Source organism: Tupaia chinensis, unplaced genomic scaffold, assembly GCF_000334495.1.
Source record: "Tupaia chinensis unplaced genomic scaffold, TupChi_1.0 Scaffold000146_1, whole genome shotgun sequence".
Taxonomy (NCBI): Eukaryota; Metazoa; Chordata; class Mammalia; order Scandentia; family Tupaiidae; genus Tupaia; species Tupaia belangeri.
This window is the reverse complement of record NW_006159616.1, coordinates 16,191,305-16,205,228: the sequence shown is the minus strand read 5'-3', so window position 1 is coordinate 16,205,228 and position 13,924 is coordinate 16,191,305. Positions and strand designations below refer to the sequence as shown.

The 13,924-nt window shown below is 42.7% G+C and overlaps 1 protein-coding gene across 2 annotated transcripts in view; it reads left to right on the top strand.

The window, feature by feature from the left end:
* CAMTA1 (calmodulin binding transcription activator 1) overlaps nt 1-13,924 on the top strand; it is a 1,029,661-nt gene that overhangs the window by 983,847 nt on the left and 31,890 nt on the right. For both annotated transcript variants that reach the window (XM_027770647.1, XM_027770648.1), the window contains one exon: nt 11,037-11,188. In XM_027770647.1, the coding sequence (XP_027626448.1) occupies nt 11,037-11,188 (152 nt within the window). The remainder of the gene's footprint in view (nt 1-11,036; nt 11,189-13,924) is intronic.

Genomic DNA, 13,924 nt, shown 5'->3' with positions numbered 1-13,924 from the left:
AGAACCCCCACAGTGTAGCCTGAGACAGTTGGTAAAGGGGATTCTCTGCCACACCAAAGAGTTTGAATCTTATTTTGGAGGTGCAAGAGAGGGATTTAATTGGTTTTATTTATTTAAAAAATTTTGCAGGACTAGCAGGTGACATAGTGGTTAAGGCACCGGACTCCCACGTGGCCAAACACTGTTTGAGTCTTGGACCTGGCAGCTAGAAAATCACTTCAGAAGCTTGGGAACCAGCAGTTAGCATAATGGCTATGTCGCTGGACTCCCACGTAGTCGACTGCGGTTCGCATCCTGGACCCGGTGGCTTAAAACTCACACCAGGCACGTGTGCGTGCGTGCCCAAGATCCTGAGAGGAGAATGGAGGAGAAGGGATTGTGGCATGACCATCCTCCCTGGGGGGTGATTTCTCGCTTTCTGTCTCTCTCTGTATGTCTGGCGAGCGCACACGTCCTATAGCGAAAACCTCTCAAAAAAAAAAAATAAACAAAAAGAAAATCACTCCAGAAGCTTATGCATGAATATCCAAAATCACGAGAGGAGAATGGAGGAGAAGGGATTGCAGCGTGGCCATCCCCCAAGGGGCGATTTCTGACTTTTCCTTTCTATGTTGCTTTCTATTGAGCGCACGCACTTTATGGCAAAAATCTTAAAAAAAAAAAAAAAAAAATATCCCCCAGAGAGCATGTGTGCTCACCAGAAAGAGCCAGACAGAGAGAGAGAGAGAGAGAAATCACCACCCTCGTCACAGGGAACTGTCACAGTGCAATCTCTACTCATTTGTCCCTCCCTTCAGGATTTTGGGCGTGCACACACACACATCTGGCGTATTTCTCAGACTGCCTGGTCTGAAACTAGAACCACTGGGTAGGCCATGTGGAATCCATCTGTCTTAACCATCATGACAAGCCGGCCCAGTTGTTTTTAATTAAATTATCTGATACAGTGTCAGGAACTGCCTCTTACTGTCATGCTCAATACAACCATGAAGATTAATTAGGTTTCGAGAATTAAAGTGAGTTGACAGCAGTCGAGAAGCAGGAAGTGCAGTGGGAGACGGAGGGCCTGCAGGGTCTGGCTAGTCGTTGGTTTCCTGGCACAGACACACCCTCACTCACAGCAGATACCCAGCACTCAGGATTCTCCACTTTTACAGCAGCAAATCCCAACCTTTCTAAACTTAGAACATACTGTGGGTGTCTGGTGTCATCCAATTTTCTCTGTCTTTAAAACTTTGGTATTTCTTGCTTAGGAATTTTAAACATTTAAGTGAATATTAATGTGGGACAGTTTTAAATGAGCCCCTTTGAGGATTAAGAATCCTTGTCAAAGAGAGATGAAAAGATACCCCTCATGGAGTGGCTGGGACTGGGACACTTTGCATAACAGCCCTCAAAGGGAGGCTGGGATGGGTAGACCCAGCAAAAGAAAAGGGAAGGTGAAACCCCAATAACCATTCATTGAATCTGAGGCCGGTAAATGGTTAGAAGTGTTTTATCTTTGTCTTGATTTTGTAATTCTTAAAATTACTCTGGGATTATATTTTCCCTTATACTAATATTTTCTGGTATTGTTGGAAACTACAAGAACTTTAATTTAACAAGGTAGTTGAATATACTATTATTCCAGACCCTAGACCTGTACTTTTTTTTTTTTTTTAGGAGGTTTTTGCCTTAGGGCACATGCTCTTGCTGGAGAGAGAGAGACAGAGACAGTGAGAGGAAAAGTGAGAAGTCACCCCAGGGGAGATGGCCATGCTGCAGCTGCTTCTTCCTTCTCCTCCCAGGATCTTGGGTATACATATGCAAGTGCCCAGTGTGATTTTTTTCAAGCCACCAGGTCCAGGACTCTAACTGTGGTCAGCCACGTGGGAGTCCAGTGATGTAACCACTACGCCACCTGCTGGCCCCTAGGGCTATACTTTTAAAATACAGAAGTGAGGCCTATGCTTGCTTGTTTGCTTTCTTTTTTCTTTTTTTGTGGTGTAATAACAATAAAATTCCTTTTCACCATTTCATATACGGGTTTGTTACATCTAGGTAGCACATGGTCGCTTTTTTTCATTTTATCTGTTTAAGATGCCCCCTGCAGGCTAGGATGGGCACTACAGTGTTGTATTAAAGTTAGAGACGCCACTATGAGCTCAGTGTATTTTAATATATATGCAGGTAGGTAGAATTAGGCGTAAAGTTTTATATGTACCTGCATATCCTACTCTGTCCACTGAGAAGCTTAAGAAGCAGTGACACCAGGAGAGTCATGAGCACACCCAGCACCCCGATAGCCCAGATCTTGGTTCCTAAATACTGTTCTCTATAAAAGGAGCCAGGGCATCCTTCCTTAGAGAAATCATTGGTTGTGGGGCTGGGACAGGGGAAATAAAAGCTGAATCTGGAGACGCTTGTAATGCCAGAAAGTAGGGACGTGAATGAGCGAATGAGAGAGGGAAAAATGAGGGCCTGTCAAATGAACCTAGTAACCATCTTGAGAGAGCCAGAATAATTGGCTGAAGTGGAACAATTTGTGCAATTGACTAAATAACGGAGTATTGGATGATGACCCAAAGCATAAAGTAAATGTAGGTGAGCCCGTACTGATATAAATTAGTGCTTGACTAAACAAGTGCAGGGCAAACTTTCCTGCAGGAGAACTCCAAATAATAGTCACCACGCCCCCATCCGTGAGTGGGAGCTTAGTTCTTCTCCCCTTGAATATGGACCGGACTTGACTTGCTTTCAGAGAATGGAAGAGAAAAGGAGGGGAAAGAGAAAAGTAGTTAACTTTACAGGAAAAAAAAAAAACAAAACATAAATCAAGCAGACACTGCTTCATGATCAAGGCTCGATCGCTAGTACTTCATCACATACCTCTGATATAATGGGCTGAGCAGGGCGCTTCACCTCTGTGATAGTCTTCCTAAAAACTCATAACCCTGGCCTCATCATTAGAACACATCAGACAAACCTCATTCGAGGAATATCTACAAAATAACTAACCAGTATTCTTTAAAGCTGTTAAAGTCATAAAAAATAGGAGAATACTAAGAAACCACCACAGATCAGAGGGGACGAAAGAGTCTTAAAAACTAAACACACACAAAACAAACAAACAAACAAAAACTAAACACAGTATGGTGTGTTGGAGCAAAACAAGAGCAGTAATAGAGGAAATTGTGTAATTCGAGTCTTTTTTTTCTTCCTTCTTAAATGCCAGAATGCATGTGCACACGTACGAGAGAGAGAGAATGCACACACCCCCATGGTGGGGCCTGGATGCAGCACAGTCTTTCTCCTCTCATTCTCCATCCCATCAGGATCCTGGGCATGCTTGCACACTCCTGGCTGCGTTTTCAAACCACCGAGGCTGGGATTCAAGCCCTGGTAGGCCATATGGGACCCAGTTTCCCCTATGTAGTGCTAACTGCTACACGACAGGACCAACCTATGATTCAAGTCAATTTAGTCATTAGCAGCGATGGACAATGTTTGTTCTTTAGTTTTGATAATTATGTCATGATTATGTAAGGCATTGATTTTAGGTGAAACAGGGTGAGGGGTAAAAGGGACTGTCCTATCTTTGTAGTTTATCTGTAAATCTAAAAGTATTCAGAACTTTAAAAAGTTACCTAAATATTTTTTTCTATAGTTATGACTGCGTAGAAGGCCTCAGTCTTTTAATAGCTCAGACTGAAGAGAGCCTTACTGCATAAAAGTACTTCACATGTTGTTTTATTTCATCTTCAGAAACAAACATTAAGATAGATATTACGGGCCAGATGGTGATGCAGCATTAAAATGATATACTTTGCAAGGCTGGCAGGGTCTGCCTCTGGAAGACCTTACTGGAATGCACCAAGCACATGCATGCCCATGATCCAGGGCTGGTTGGGGGCAGATTGCAGAGTCAGGGTACTACTGGGGATGCTGCCTCTGCCTCTCTCTTTCTTTGTCTTGCTCATGGAAGAAATAAATACATAATAAATACATAAACTCACACAACGACAACAACAAAATAGGGTCAGCAGGTGGCATGGTGTTTAGGACATGGGTCCCATATGGTGGATTTCATGGTTCGAGTCTCAGACCCAGCAGTTTGAAAATCATACCAGGTGCATGTGCATGTGCCCAAGATACCTAGAGGAGAATGGAGGAGGAGGGGTTGCAGCATGACCATCCCACCTCGGGGTTTTCTCACTTTCCCTCTGTCAGTCTCTGCCTCTCTCCAGCAAGTACACGTATAAACCTAAAAGATACATATATATGACATGTAATTGTGTGTGTGTGTGTGTCTATCTATCTATCTATATATTAATATCATCATTTTACAGATGAGAAAATTGAGGTGTAGAGTATAGGGCATTATTTCTCCAGAGTCACACATTAAAAAGATTAAACATAGAGCTCTTAGTTCCGCTCCGTTGTTCTTTCCTCTGTTATGGCTGTCTTGCCCCTGCCACAGAAAAGGAGGGACAGGTAGAAGCAGCTCATGATGAGAAGCTTTGAATCAGGAGCCAGATGATGGCTACACAAGCTGCCATCAGAATCATCTACTTGTCTGGAGTACAGGTGCACGTGCACCCGTGTCTTGAGTGCAACAGGAGGGAACTACAGCATGGTAGTTGAAAGTATTCTTCTTCATTCCCTGAAACCATATTGGTAAAGAGACTGCTTTAGAGAAACGCAAGGGGCAAATGCAGGTAAATCGGGAAAGACATGATGTTCAGTCAACTGAGTGAAGAAGAAAACAATCGAAAGTTTAAGATACAATGGGAAAGGTAGACTTGATGTGTTGCACAGTGCAGTACAGGCAAATGGGCTTTTTTTTAAAAAAAAATTATTATTTACTTAATTCTATTTGTTATTATTATTATTTTAATTTGACTAGAGAAAGAGAGAGAAAGGGAAAGCAAGAAAGCAAGCCACTAGGTCCAGAACTGGAACTGCTATCAGCCAAGTGGGAATCCAGTGCCTTTAACCTGGCCCCAGGTGGGGGTTTTAAGTAATGGTCAAATATTGACAGATTGACTTGGCTGTATGCTGGAGAAGAAGAGTACACCCCAGTTATCATCGACCCAGCTAGTGTGTACGAGCTTGGCATGATTTACACAAGAAGTGTCTCGTGTGTCTATGTTGAGTAGGAATCTGTGTTTCTGTTTGAGCTGGGGATTCTTGGATCGTTCTTCAACAGACACTTAGGTGGAGGAGAGAGGCCGGTCTTCCACTGTGGACACTGGCCAGTCTTAGAGCAGCAATTCTTGAAAGGTGGCCCCAGAACAGAAGCCTCAGCATCACCTATAGACTTGTTAGAAATGCATTCTGGGCCTTGCCCCGACCTAGTGGGTCAGAAAAATCAACAGCTGAGACCCACTAATGTGTTTTTGTTTTGTTTGTTTTTCCTGTGATATGTATGTATGCACATGAGAAAGAAAGTGCCTTGGGCAGGGTCTCCTTATGCCATGATCCTTTTCCCCCAGCCTTCCAGCTCCCTGGGATCCTGGGTGCCCAGTGCGTTGTCAGGTCAACCTGGGCATATGAACCCATACTCAGCCATATCTATGGCTTCTAGCGTGACCGGGCTCTTGTGGTACTGCTGCGCCACAGCAGCTGAGCCCCAGCGATCTGTCTTAAGGCGTCCTCCTTCAGCAGACCACAAGGGTTCTCTTTCTCTGCAAGCTCACCAGCACCTACTGTTCTTTATTTTTTATATGTAAATGAGAAGTCATAATTGTAAAAAATAATAAATATATAAAAATAAAGACCAGCAGATGGTGTAATGGTTACATTGCTGGACTCCTACGTAGTTGATTGCAGTTTGAGTCCCGGACTCGGTGGCTTAAAACTTATGCTGGGCATGTGTGCATGAGTACCCAAGACCCAGAGAGGAGAATGGAGGAGACGGTATTGTGATGTGGCCATCCCACTTGCGGGGGGAGGGGGAGATTTTTCGCTTTCTATCTCTCCAGAAAGCATATGCACCCTATAGCAAAAATCTCTCTTAAAAAAAAATATATATATATAATATGCACACACATACGAACAAATAAGAAGTCCTCCTGTTGGTTGACAGCCATGGTCAGAAGGATAGTTACCTGGAAGGATAAGAGGAGCCTCCCATCCAGGGCAGCAGAGATGAGCATGGGGGACATCCACACCAACTCTGTGCCACAGAGAGGGATGCCTAGACTCACACCCAGAGGTTTTTATTTTGCTTTTTTTTGGTTTGTGTTTTTGTTTTAAATATTTATTTATTCATTTAATTCCATTTGTTATTTTTTAATCCAAACAGAGAGAGAAAGGGAAAGTGAGGAAGCAAGCTGCCAGGTTCAGGACTCGAGCCGTGGTTGGCCATGTGGGAGTCCAGCGCCCTTAACCACCATGACACCTTCTGGCCCCAATACCCAAGGGTTTTGAACAAGTCACGCTGCTGCCTTGCCTTGCCCCAGTCTTTTAGACCCAGGAGTTGTCATGTAACTTATCCAGAGGGATTGAAGAGTTGGAGAACCTTGGTGTGTAACAAGAATTTGATTATCTCTTACCATGTAACAAGAATTTGATTCTTTTTTACCAATCAATCATTTTTTATTTTATTTTTGCCTGTTCGGCTTTGTACATCCCTGCGGTCAGTTAAGTCTCTAGTTTCACTGGGAAGGATATGACTCATTGTTTGGGGCAATTCTGAGTCTTAAGTTCATGTATATAGTCTCCCTCAGTATAGAGACTGTATATATATTTACAGCCTTTTATGGAAGTTCTATCTTTTTTTTCCTACTTGAAGCTAGGCTGTTATTGCAACAAAAATTTGTGAACTTTATATTGATACCTAGAAGACTCTTATTAGATGGCTCTTTATATTATTATTATTATTATTATTATTACTACTACTACTACTACTATTATTATTGTATTGCTAAAGAGTACATGTGCTTGCCAGAGAGACAGAGAGAGAGAGCGAGAGAGAGAGAGAGAGAGAGAGCAAGCACCCCCTAGTGGAGTGTAGTCACACTGCAGTCCTTTTTCCTCCATTTCTCCATTCTGTCAGGATATTGGTCAGGCCGGCACATGTGCCTGGTGTATTTTCCAAGCCACCAGGGCTGGGATTTGAACTGTAGTCAGCCATGTGGGGTCTGTCTCCTTATGCACAGCACGTCATCACTGTATCAAGTCTGGCCCATCTTTATGTTATATTTTACCAAAGTATATATATGGAAGAATGTTATCCAAGTTTTTACATTCTTTGGCAACATTGTGTAGGATGGCTGGTGCCCCTCTCTAGACTGCTTGTCACTCTCACATATGAGAAGGGGCCTCAGAAAACTTATGGAAAGTGCATATTATGAAAAACTGCATGTGGATTTAATATTTTTTTGTTCCAAAATGAACTATTTTAATTCCATTTTCCATGAATATGTCACCAGAAACAAACCTCCATGTATCTCTCTTTTCTGTACCCTGGCCCAGAGTTCACTTAAGCAAATATAGAAGGTCTTCTTTTTTTTCTTTTCTGTCTTAATTGCCAGTAGGCATATGTACTCACCAGAGGGAGGGAGGGAGGGAGAAAGGGTGAGAGAGAGTGAGTAAGCATTCCCCTGTGGGGTATGGTCACATAGCAATCCTTTTGCTCCCCTGTCAGGATTTGGGGCACACATGCACATGCATCCAGAATGTTTTTCAAGCCACTCTGGGAGAAGCCAGCTCAACCTTCACTTCTTATTTTAACTATCTTTCCTGTTTCTTTTTGGAATTGGGAGCCTCAGAGACGCTGTTAGGCGTGAGGTGATTTTGTTAAGAAACAAATAACTTCCACGGGTTATCTTCATGAAGATACTCAGATATGAAAGAGCTCACTGCATAGCAACCGAGAATGAGGGTGGCAGCAAAAGTTGGGAACCTCCGTGGCAAACACAGTCATTGTGACTGTTGGAAGGTTTTGGCCTGGCGATGTTGTGGGCAGGGCCTGGCTCCATGCTGCCAGGGAGGGTCTGTTTCTGCAGCGTCTGTGCTTGACCAGAGGAGAGCAGGGACAGCTGTCAGCGGCAGGTAGACCGCACTGCAGTACACTGCAGCGCCGCAGGAACAAAGCCACTCCTCCGACTCAGGCAGTGGGTGGGCTGACCTGCAGAGAGAGCGGCAGCGTGCCCTGGGCTGGACACAGCTTAGAGGGTGCTTTCGGTGCTTTTCTGCCTGTGTGCATGCTGTGGGTCATTAATCTTGGTCACCGGGTTCCACCGTGCTCTGAAACAAGGGAGATTGGCTGGTAAAACCCCATTTCATAGACGCAAGATTTGTAGGCTGCAGAAGACCTAAGTCCACGGCTCTGAGGTTTCAATGGGATGCTTGAGTTTCTCTGAGCAGGTTCAGAGATCAATGGTTGTCTGACTTAGCACTATTAGGAAAAAGCAGGGAGAGTTCATAAATGTCCCCCAAAGGATAACTGCTGTGCTGCTTTGAATACCACCCTAACTGAAGAGTAAAATTCTAAGTTTTCAGCAGGCTTCCAGTAGAAGAGTCCTGCATTTGGCAAGGTTTCAGGTTTCTAATGCAGAGTAGGGAAACTTATTGCCACATATGTCATCTTGAGTTTACTCTTCTTGGTCACGGGATGAAAACAGCCCCAACCAGGTTACCCCATGTGGTATTACTGAGAGTTACTCCCCGATGCTGACTGCTACGAAGACACTTAGCAACCAGGCTGTCCAAGTTTGCCCAGTTCCATTTCTATGTGTGAAATTGAAATAAAGATACTGTTTTTCACTTTCAAAGAGAAGAGAATATTTTTTTAAGTTTGTTCCTAGAAATAGCATATTAGAAAATAATATCAGAGTTCTTGAAAAGCAGTTTTCCTTTTGCTTTTGTGGTTGAGTAGAGTAAACTCAATTTGATATTAAGTCAGTTTGGGACATTTCCCTGCCCAGTGGGTATTTACTATCTTTTTGCTAGTGCTAAGAAGCTTTCTGGAGGTAAGAATGCTGTCTTCCCTAGGGTAAGGCTGCCGAACACTTGCACACCTTCTGTTTTCCAACAGTGGTTTTTACACACTGTTTAAACGCCTGGTCCTAGAGCCGCAGAGGTTATCTCCTTAGTTATCTCCTTATGCCTCCGTTTTCTCACTGTAAAGTGAGGATAGTAGCATGATTATTTTAAAGAGTAAACAAATTAATATCTTTAGCGTGATGAAAGCAGTCCTGGTATGCAGGGCACTTTGTGCTATTGTTTTCTCTCATTCGAATAAAAAAGCTTTGCTCACTAGTCTTGAGATTTACAGTCGCAACAACAAAGAACAGTAATAAAATACCTTTTCAAGTAATTCTTACTACGATTCAGATGCCTGTTTTTAAAATGAACAGTTTGGAAAGAAGTACCGTGTCAGGGCTGTTTTGTCAGTTCCTTAAGACCTGTCACTCGTGAGTCTGAAGATGATGATGGCGGCTAACACAGGGACCTGGTCTCAGCACGTTCGTGTGTATTAATTCATTTACTTCTGTAAGCTAAGTACGATGACTGTCCCCATTTATGAACTGAGGGAAATGGAGGCACCAAAGGTTTTGTTCAAACTTATATACTATTACATGTTAGACCCAGGATTCCCTTTTTTTTTTTTTTTTTTTTCCCATAGTGCACATGCACTAACTGGAGAGACAGAGACAATGAGAGGGAAAGTGAGAAATCAGCCCCGGGGCAGGGGAGGAGGTGGCCATGCCCTAGGCCTTCTCCATTCTCCTATCAGGATTTTGGGCACATGGACATGCATGCTTTCTGATTATCAAGCCCCCGGGTCCGGGACTCGAACTGCAGTCAATCATGTGGGAGGCTAGTGTCTTAGCCACTCTACTACCTGCTAGCCTCAGAGCCAGGGTTCTTAACAGTGATACACTAGCTGACCCCTGCCCACTCTCCAACTCCATCTTGTCATACTCTCCCTTTCACTGTGGTCCAGCCACATGGCATTCTGCTCCTCGAGTGTTCTGCCTCAGGGCCGTTCCATTTGCTATGATCTCGGCCTAGTTCTTGGCATATCCAGCTCCTCATCCTCACTCTGGTCAAATGGAAGTATTACCTTTCCTGATTTATCTCAATTCTACCTCTACCCCCTCACTCCATGTCACATTATCCTGTTTTCTTCTCTTACCACAGTCCCATTATGCGAGAGCAGAAAAGGCCTTTTCTGTCTTATTCATGGCAAATACCTGACACAGCAGTCATTCAGATTTAGTGAATGAGTATAGATGCTAATGATTTTCATACTGGTTTCATCTCTTAATTTGCATTTATAGGTAACCCAGCTGTAATGAATGGCCATGCTTGGGTGTGCATGCACACTTGTTGGTGTAAATGTAGCTACACGTAGCCTTAGTAAAGCAGTACAGAATCACAAAACCTTTTCCCCTCGAATTACAATCCTAGCTCCAGGAGTAACATCCTGTTGTTTTTTCTTATATAGAAGTGAAACATCTATTTGTGTTTGTCTCTGACTGGGACAGGCATTAAAAGAAGTGTGTAAGGGCCCTGGGCAGGGAAAGGTACAATTCTTCCACTGAATTGTAAAAGCTAGAGGCTGCATTGAGAAATAGAAAAACTTTTTTTTTGGCTTGTGTGCATAAAAACTCAGTGATGGGTAAAACATTTCCATTTTTAAAAACATACCTTTCCACAATGATTGCTTTCTTCTACCAACTTAAATTAAATTGTATCCATTTCTGTTTCATTCATTTGTTCTAGGGGCCCCTCTATGAGATCTGATCAAGATTTCCACTGGAATATTTAACAAAGAAATGGGGGTGGTAGGAACCTGAAACCAGAATCGTTGACAAAAAGGGGCTTTCTACTCCTTTATCTGAGAGCTTTGGGTTGCTGCAGGTGCTGCAGTTTCGTGTGAGGGTGACTGACTTGCACTGCTGGGGAAATCTGATTTGCACAGGCCTCTCTGATCTGAAGTCACTGACAGTCTTTTAGACACTAGTTCTGCAAGCTTAAAGGCCCACATGGCAACTGCTTTTCTTCTGAAACACAACCTCATGGTTATTCCTGCCCCACCCCAGATAACCAGTTCAGGATGTCCATCCTGGAACGCCTGGAGCAGATGGAGAGGAGGATGGCTGAGATGACGGGATCCCAGCAGCACAAACAGGCCAGCGGAGGAGGCAGCAGTGGAGGCGGCAACGGGAACGGGAATGGAGGGAGTCAAGCCCAGGTACGAATCTGTGTGGATCAGCACCTTTCATTTCATTTAGTGCGATATCGCTGGGTGAGGCCTTTACCACAAGCCTGTTCTTCACTGCTGATAGTGCTCTTGGATTTAGGCAAGAAATTTGAGGGAGTACTGGACAGCACCTGTGCTTGGAAGTCTCATAACCGCAGTGTGGAAGAAGACTTGGGATGTGGCTTCCCGATTGGTTACCTCCCTAATCCGACCTGAGAATTCACTGCTGTTACCTGGCAGCCGAGTCAAGGGCATCCAGTTAAGCCAAGGGATGACTCAGATCTCCTAGGGCTCAGAATTAAATTAGCAACTTTCTACCTTGTATTTTATCCCTATATTAAGCACAAATAAAAACCATAATTGGATTCAGTAATTTATAAGCCTTTTCTAAGCTGAAGAAGATTAATATGAAAAGGATCCAGAGAAACTGTTTATATAATTATGCAGAGTAGAACACAGTTATACATGCTAGCATCTTTGACATATGCTTTTGCATACATTCCATAAAGTGCGTATCATATTGCCAAGTACAGGGAAACTACCAAATATTGTTTAAGAAGACATTTTATAAATTTCACCTGTAGCTTCATTTTGAGAATGTGTCCTAAGCAGAAATAATTTCTCAAGAAACCCTACAGAGAAAGGGACACTGGTACACTATGTCATTTCCTTTTTTTTTTTTTTTTTTAGATATTCTGGGGTTTTTTTTTTGGTTTGTTTTTTAAACTTTATTTATTTATCTTAATTTGACCATAGAGGAATGGAGTGGGAGAGAGAGAGAGAGGGGAGCGTGAGAGAGCAAGCCACCAGATCTGGGACTTGAACCACAGTTGGCCATGTGGGAGTGCAGCACCCTTAACCACCACCAACTTCACTATACTATTTCTTACCTTCATTACTGAATTGTTGCCCAAAACCTCACATAATTCCCCCTTTTCTCTTTAAGCTGAATGATGATTTCCTTTGAGCAAGTATATTTTTTTAAGTGAGCATTTTTAGTTGTATGCTCCTTACAAAGGTCAAATGTTAACAATATTTAATCATAGATGAAAATTAAAACCAAACATTCTTTACTTCACATTTTCTCATTTCTGCCCTATCTTCAGAAATGAACAGAAAACAAAAGAGTTGGTATACATTATTAAGGCTAAGGTGGACTTCTTTTTCACTTAGTCCTATAAGTTTTATAGAAGAACTCATTGTTCAGTATATCTCATGGATCAAATAAAAGAGTCCCATAAAATACTTTCTCTTTTCGCCAACAATGACTCCATAAGGGGAATGGTATAAAATGGCATTTTAAAGCTCAGCCGTTTGGCAACTGGCCTGTTACGGTCTGCACCCATATTAACTGCTATTCAGTGTTCTTTCATCAGCTGAAGGTGGCTTCAATGAGTGTCTGTGTCTGCTGTATATGATAGAAATATGACTGTCTTCATGTAATGCAAAAGAAAATCCATCTTCGTTCGCTAGCCAGTGATTTCCACGTGTTCATGTCTGTGCCTGTCCGGTATATCTAGAATGGCCCTGATGGACCATTTGAGGGGGTATCTACTGCATGTTGGGATTGCCGGCTGTGTCCCTTTAAGGTGTCGTCACAGCTCTGGTGAGGAAGGCACTGCGTCCATCATCTGCCTTTTTATTTTTCAACACATTTTCCTCCCCAGATTTAAAAGTAAAGAGCAATAGCAGTGAGCAGCAATATCATTTCTGTCATAATTGAATATTTTGGAGTTTATTACCAAAAAAAATACCACCAGAGAAACAATTTGGGCTAGAAATGCCATTTATTTGGGGAGTGTTAGAACATAAAACTGCTATCACAGAGACTCAAAGAAGCTGTTGAGGACACTAACTTTGATTTTAGTTTTCTTTCTGTACAACTGATTCATAAGAAGAAAACCATGTAGTCAAAATTAGCGGAATTCGGTTTCTCTATACCTTTAATTTTGTGAATAACACTGAAAGGACAAGATCTTGAATATTTTTGCCAGGGTCCCTTTTACTTCGTGCACAGAGTTGGATTGTTACTGGATACTTTTAAGCATTTCTTTGGGGACAAAAAAGTCCACGTCTAAGTGACTTAATTCTTCTTTAAAAGAAACAATGGAGTCTAAGATGTGTCCACCCCCAGGTGTAGACACTAGGAAAGGCACTGCTTTGGTCTCTCACAAGAGCTCACTGCCTACGACGTTTACTTCATCTGGAGGGCAAGAGCCACCTTTTCTTTTTCTTTTTTTCCAGCAGTACATACTTTCCCCAAGACAGAGCACCCTAAAGTTCATAATCAGAGTGTCAGCTGTAATAGACGCTGGTATTCGCAGTCATGGAAAATTACTTCCACATGTCTTCGGAGAAGTGCTTCTGAACTGAAACTGAGCACATTCTATCCTCTATTTCATGTTGTGTTCTTAGTTTCAATGTTGTGTTTTCCATTTTGAGTTGCTAATTATAAAGCATTTATTTTCCTTGCATCAAAATGCTGGCCAATAAGAGGTTAAGGTGCTAGATTCCCACATGGCTGAATGTGGTTCAAATCCAATGTCAATACTCAACAGCTTGAAAGTTATGCTGGGGGTGTGTGTGTGCATGCCCATAATCCTGAGAGGAGGATGGAGGAGATGGAATGGCAGTGTGGCCATCCTCCCTGGGGGTTAGTTTCTTACTTTCCCTCTCTCTCTATCTCTCTCTGGCAAGCACACACACCCTGTGACAAAAATCTAATAA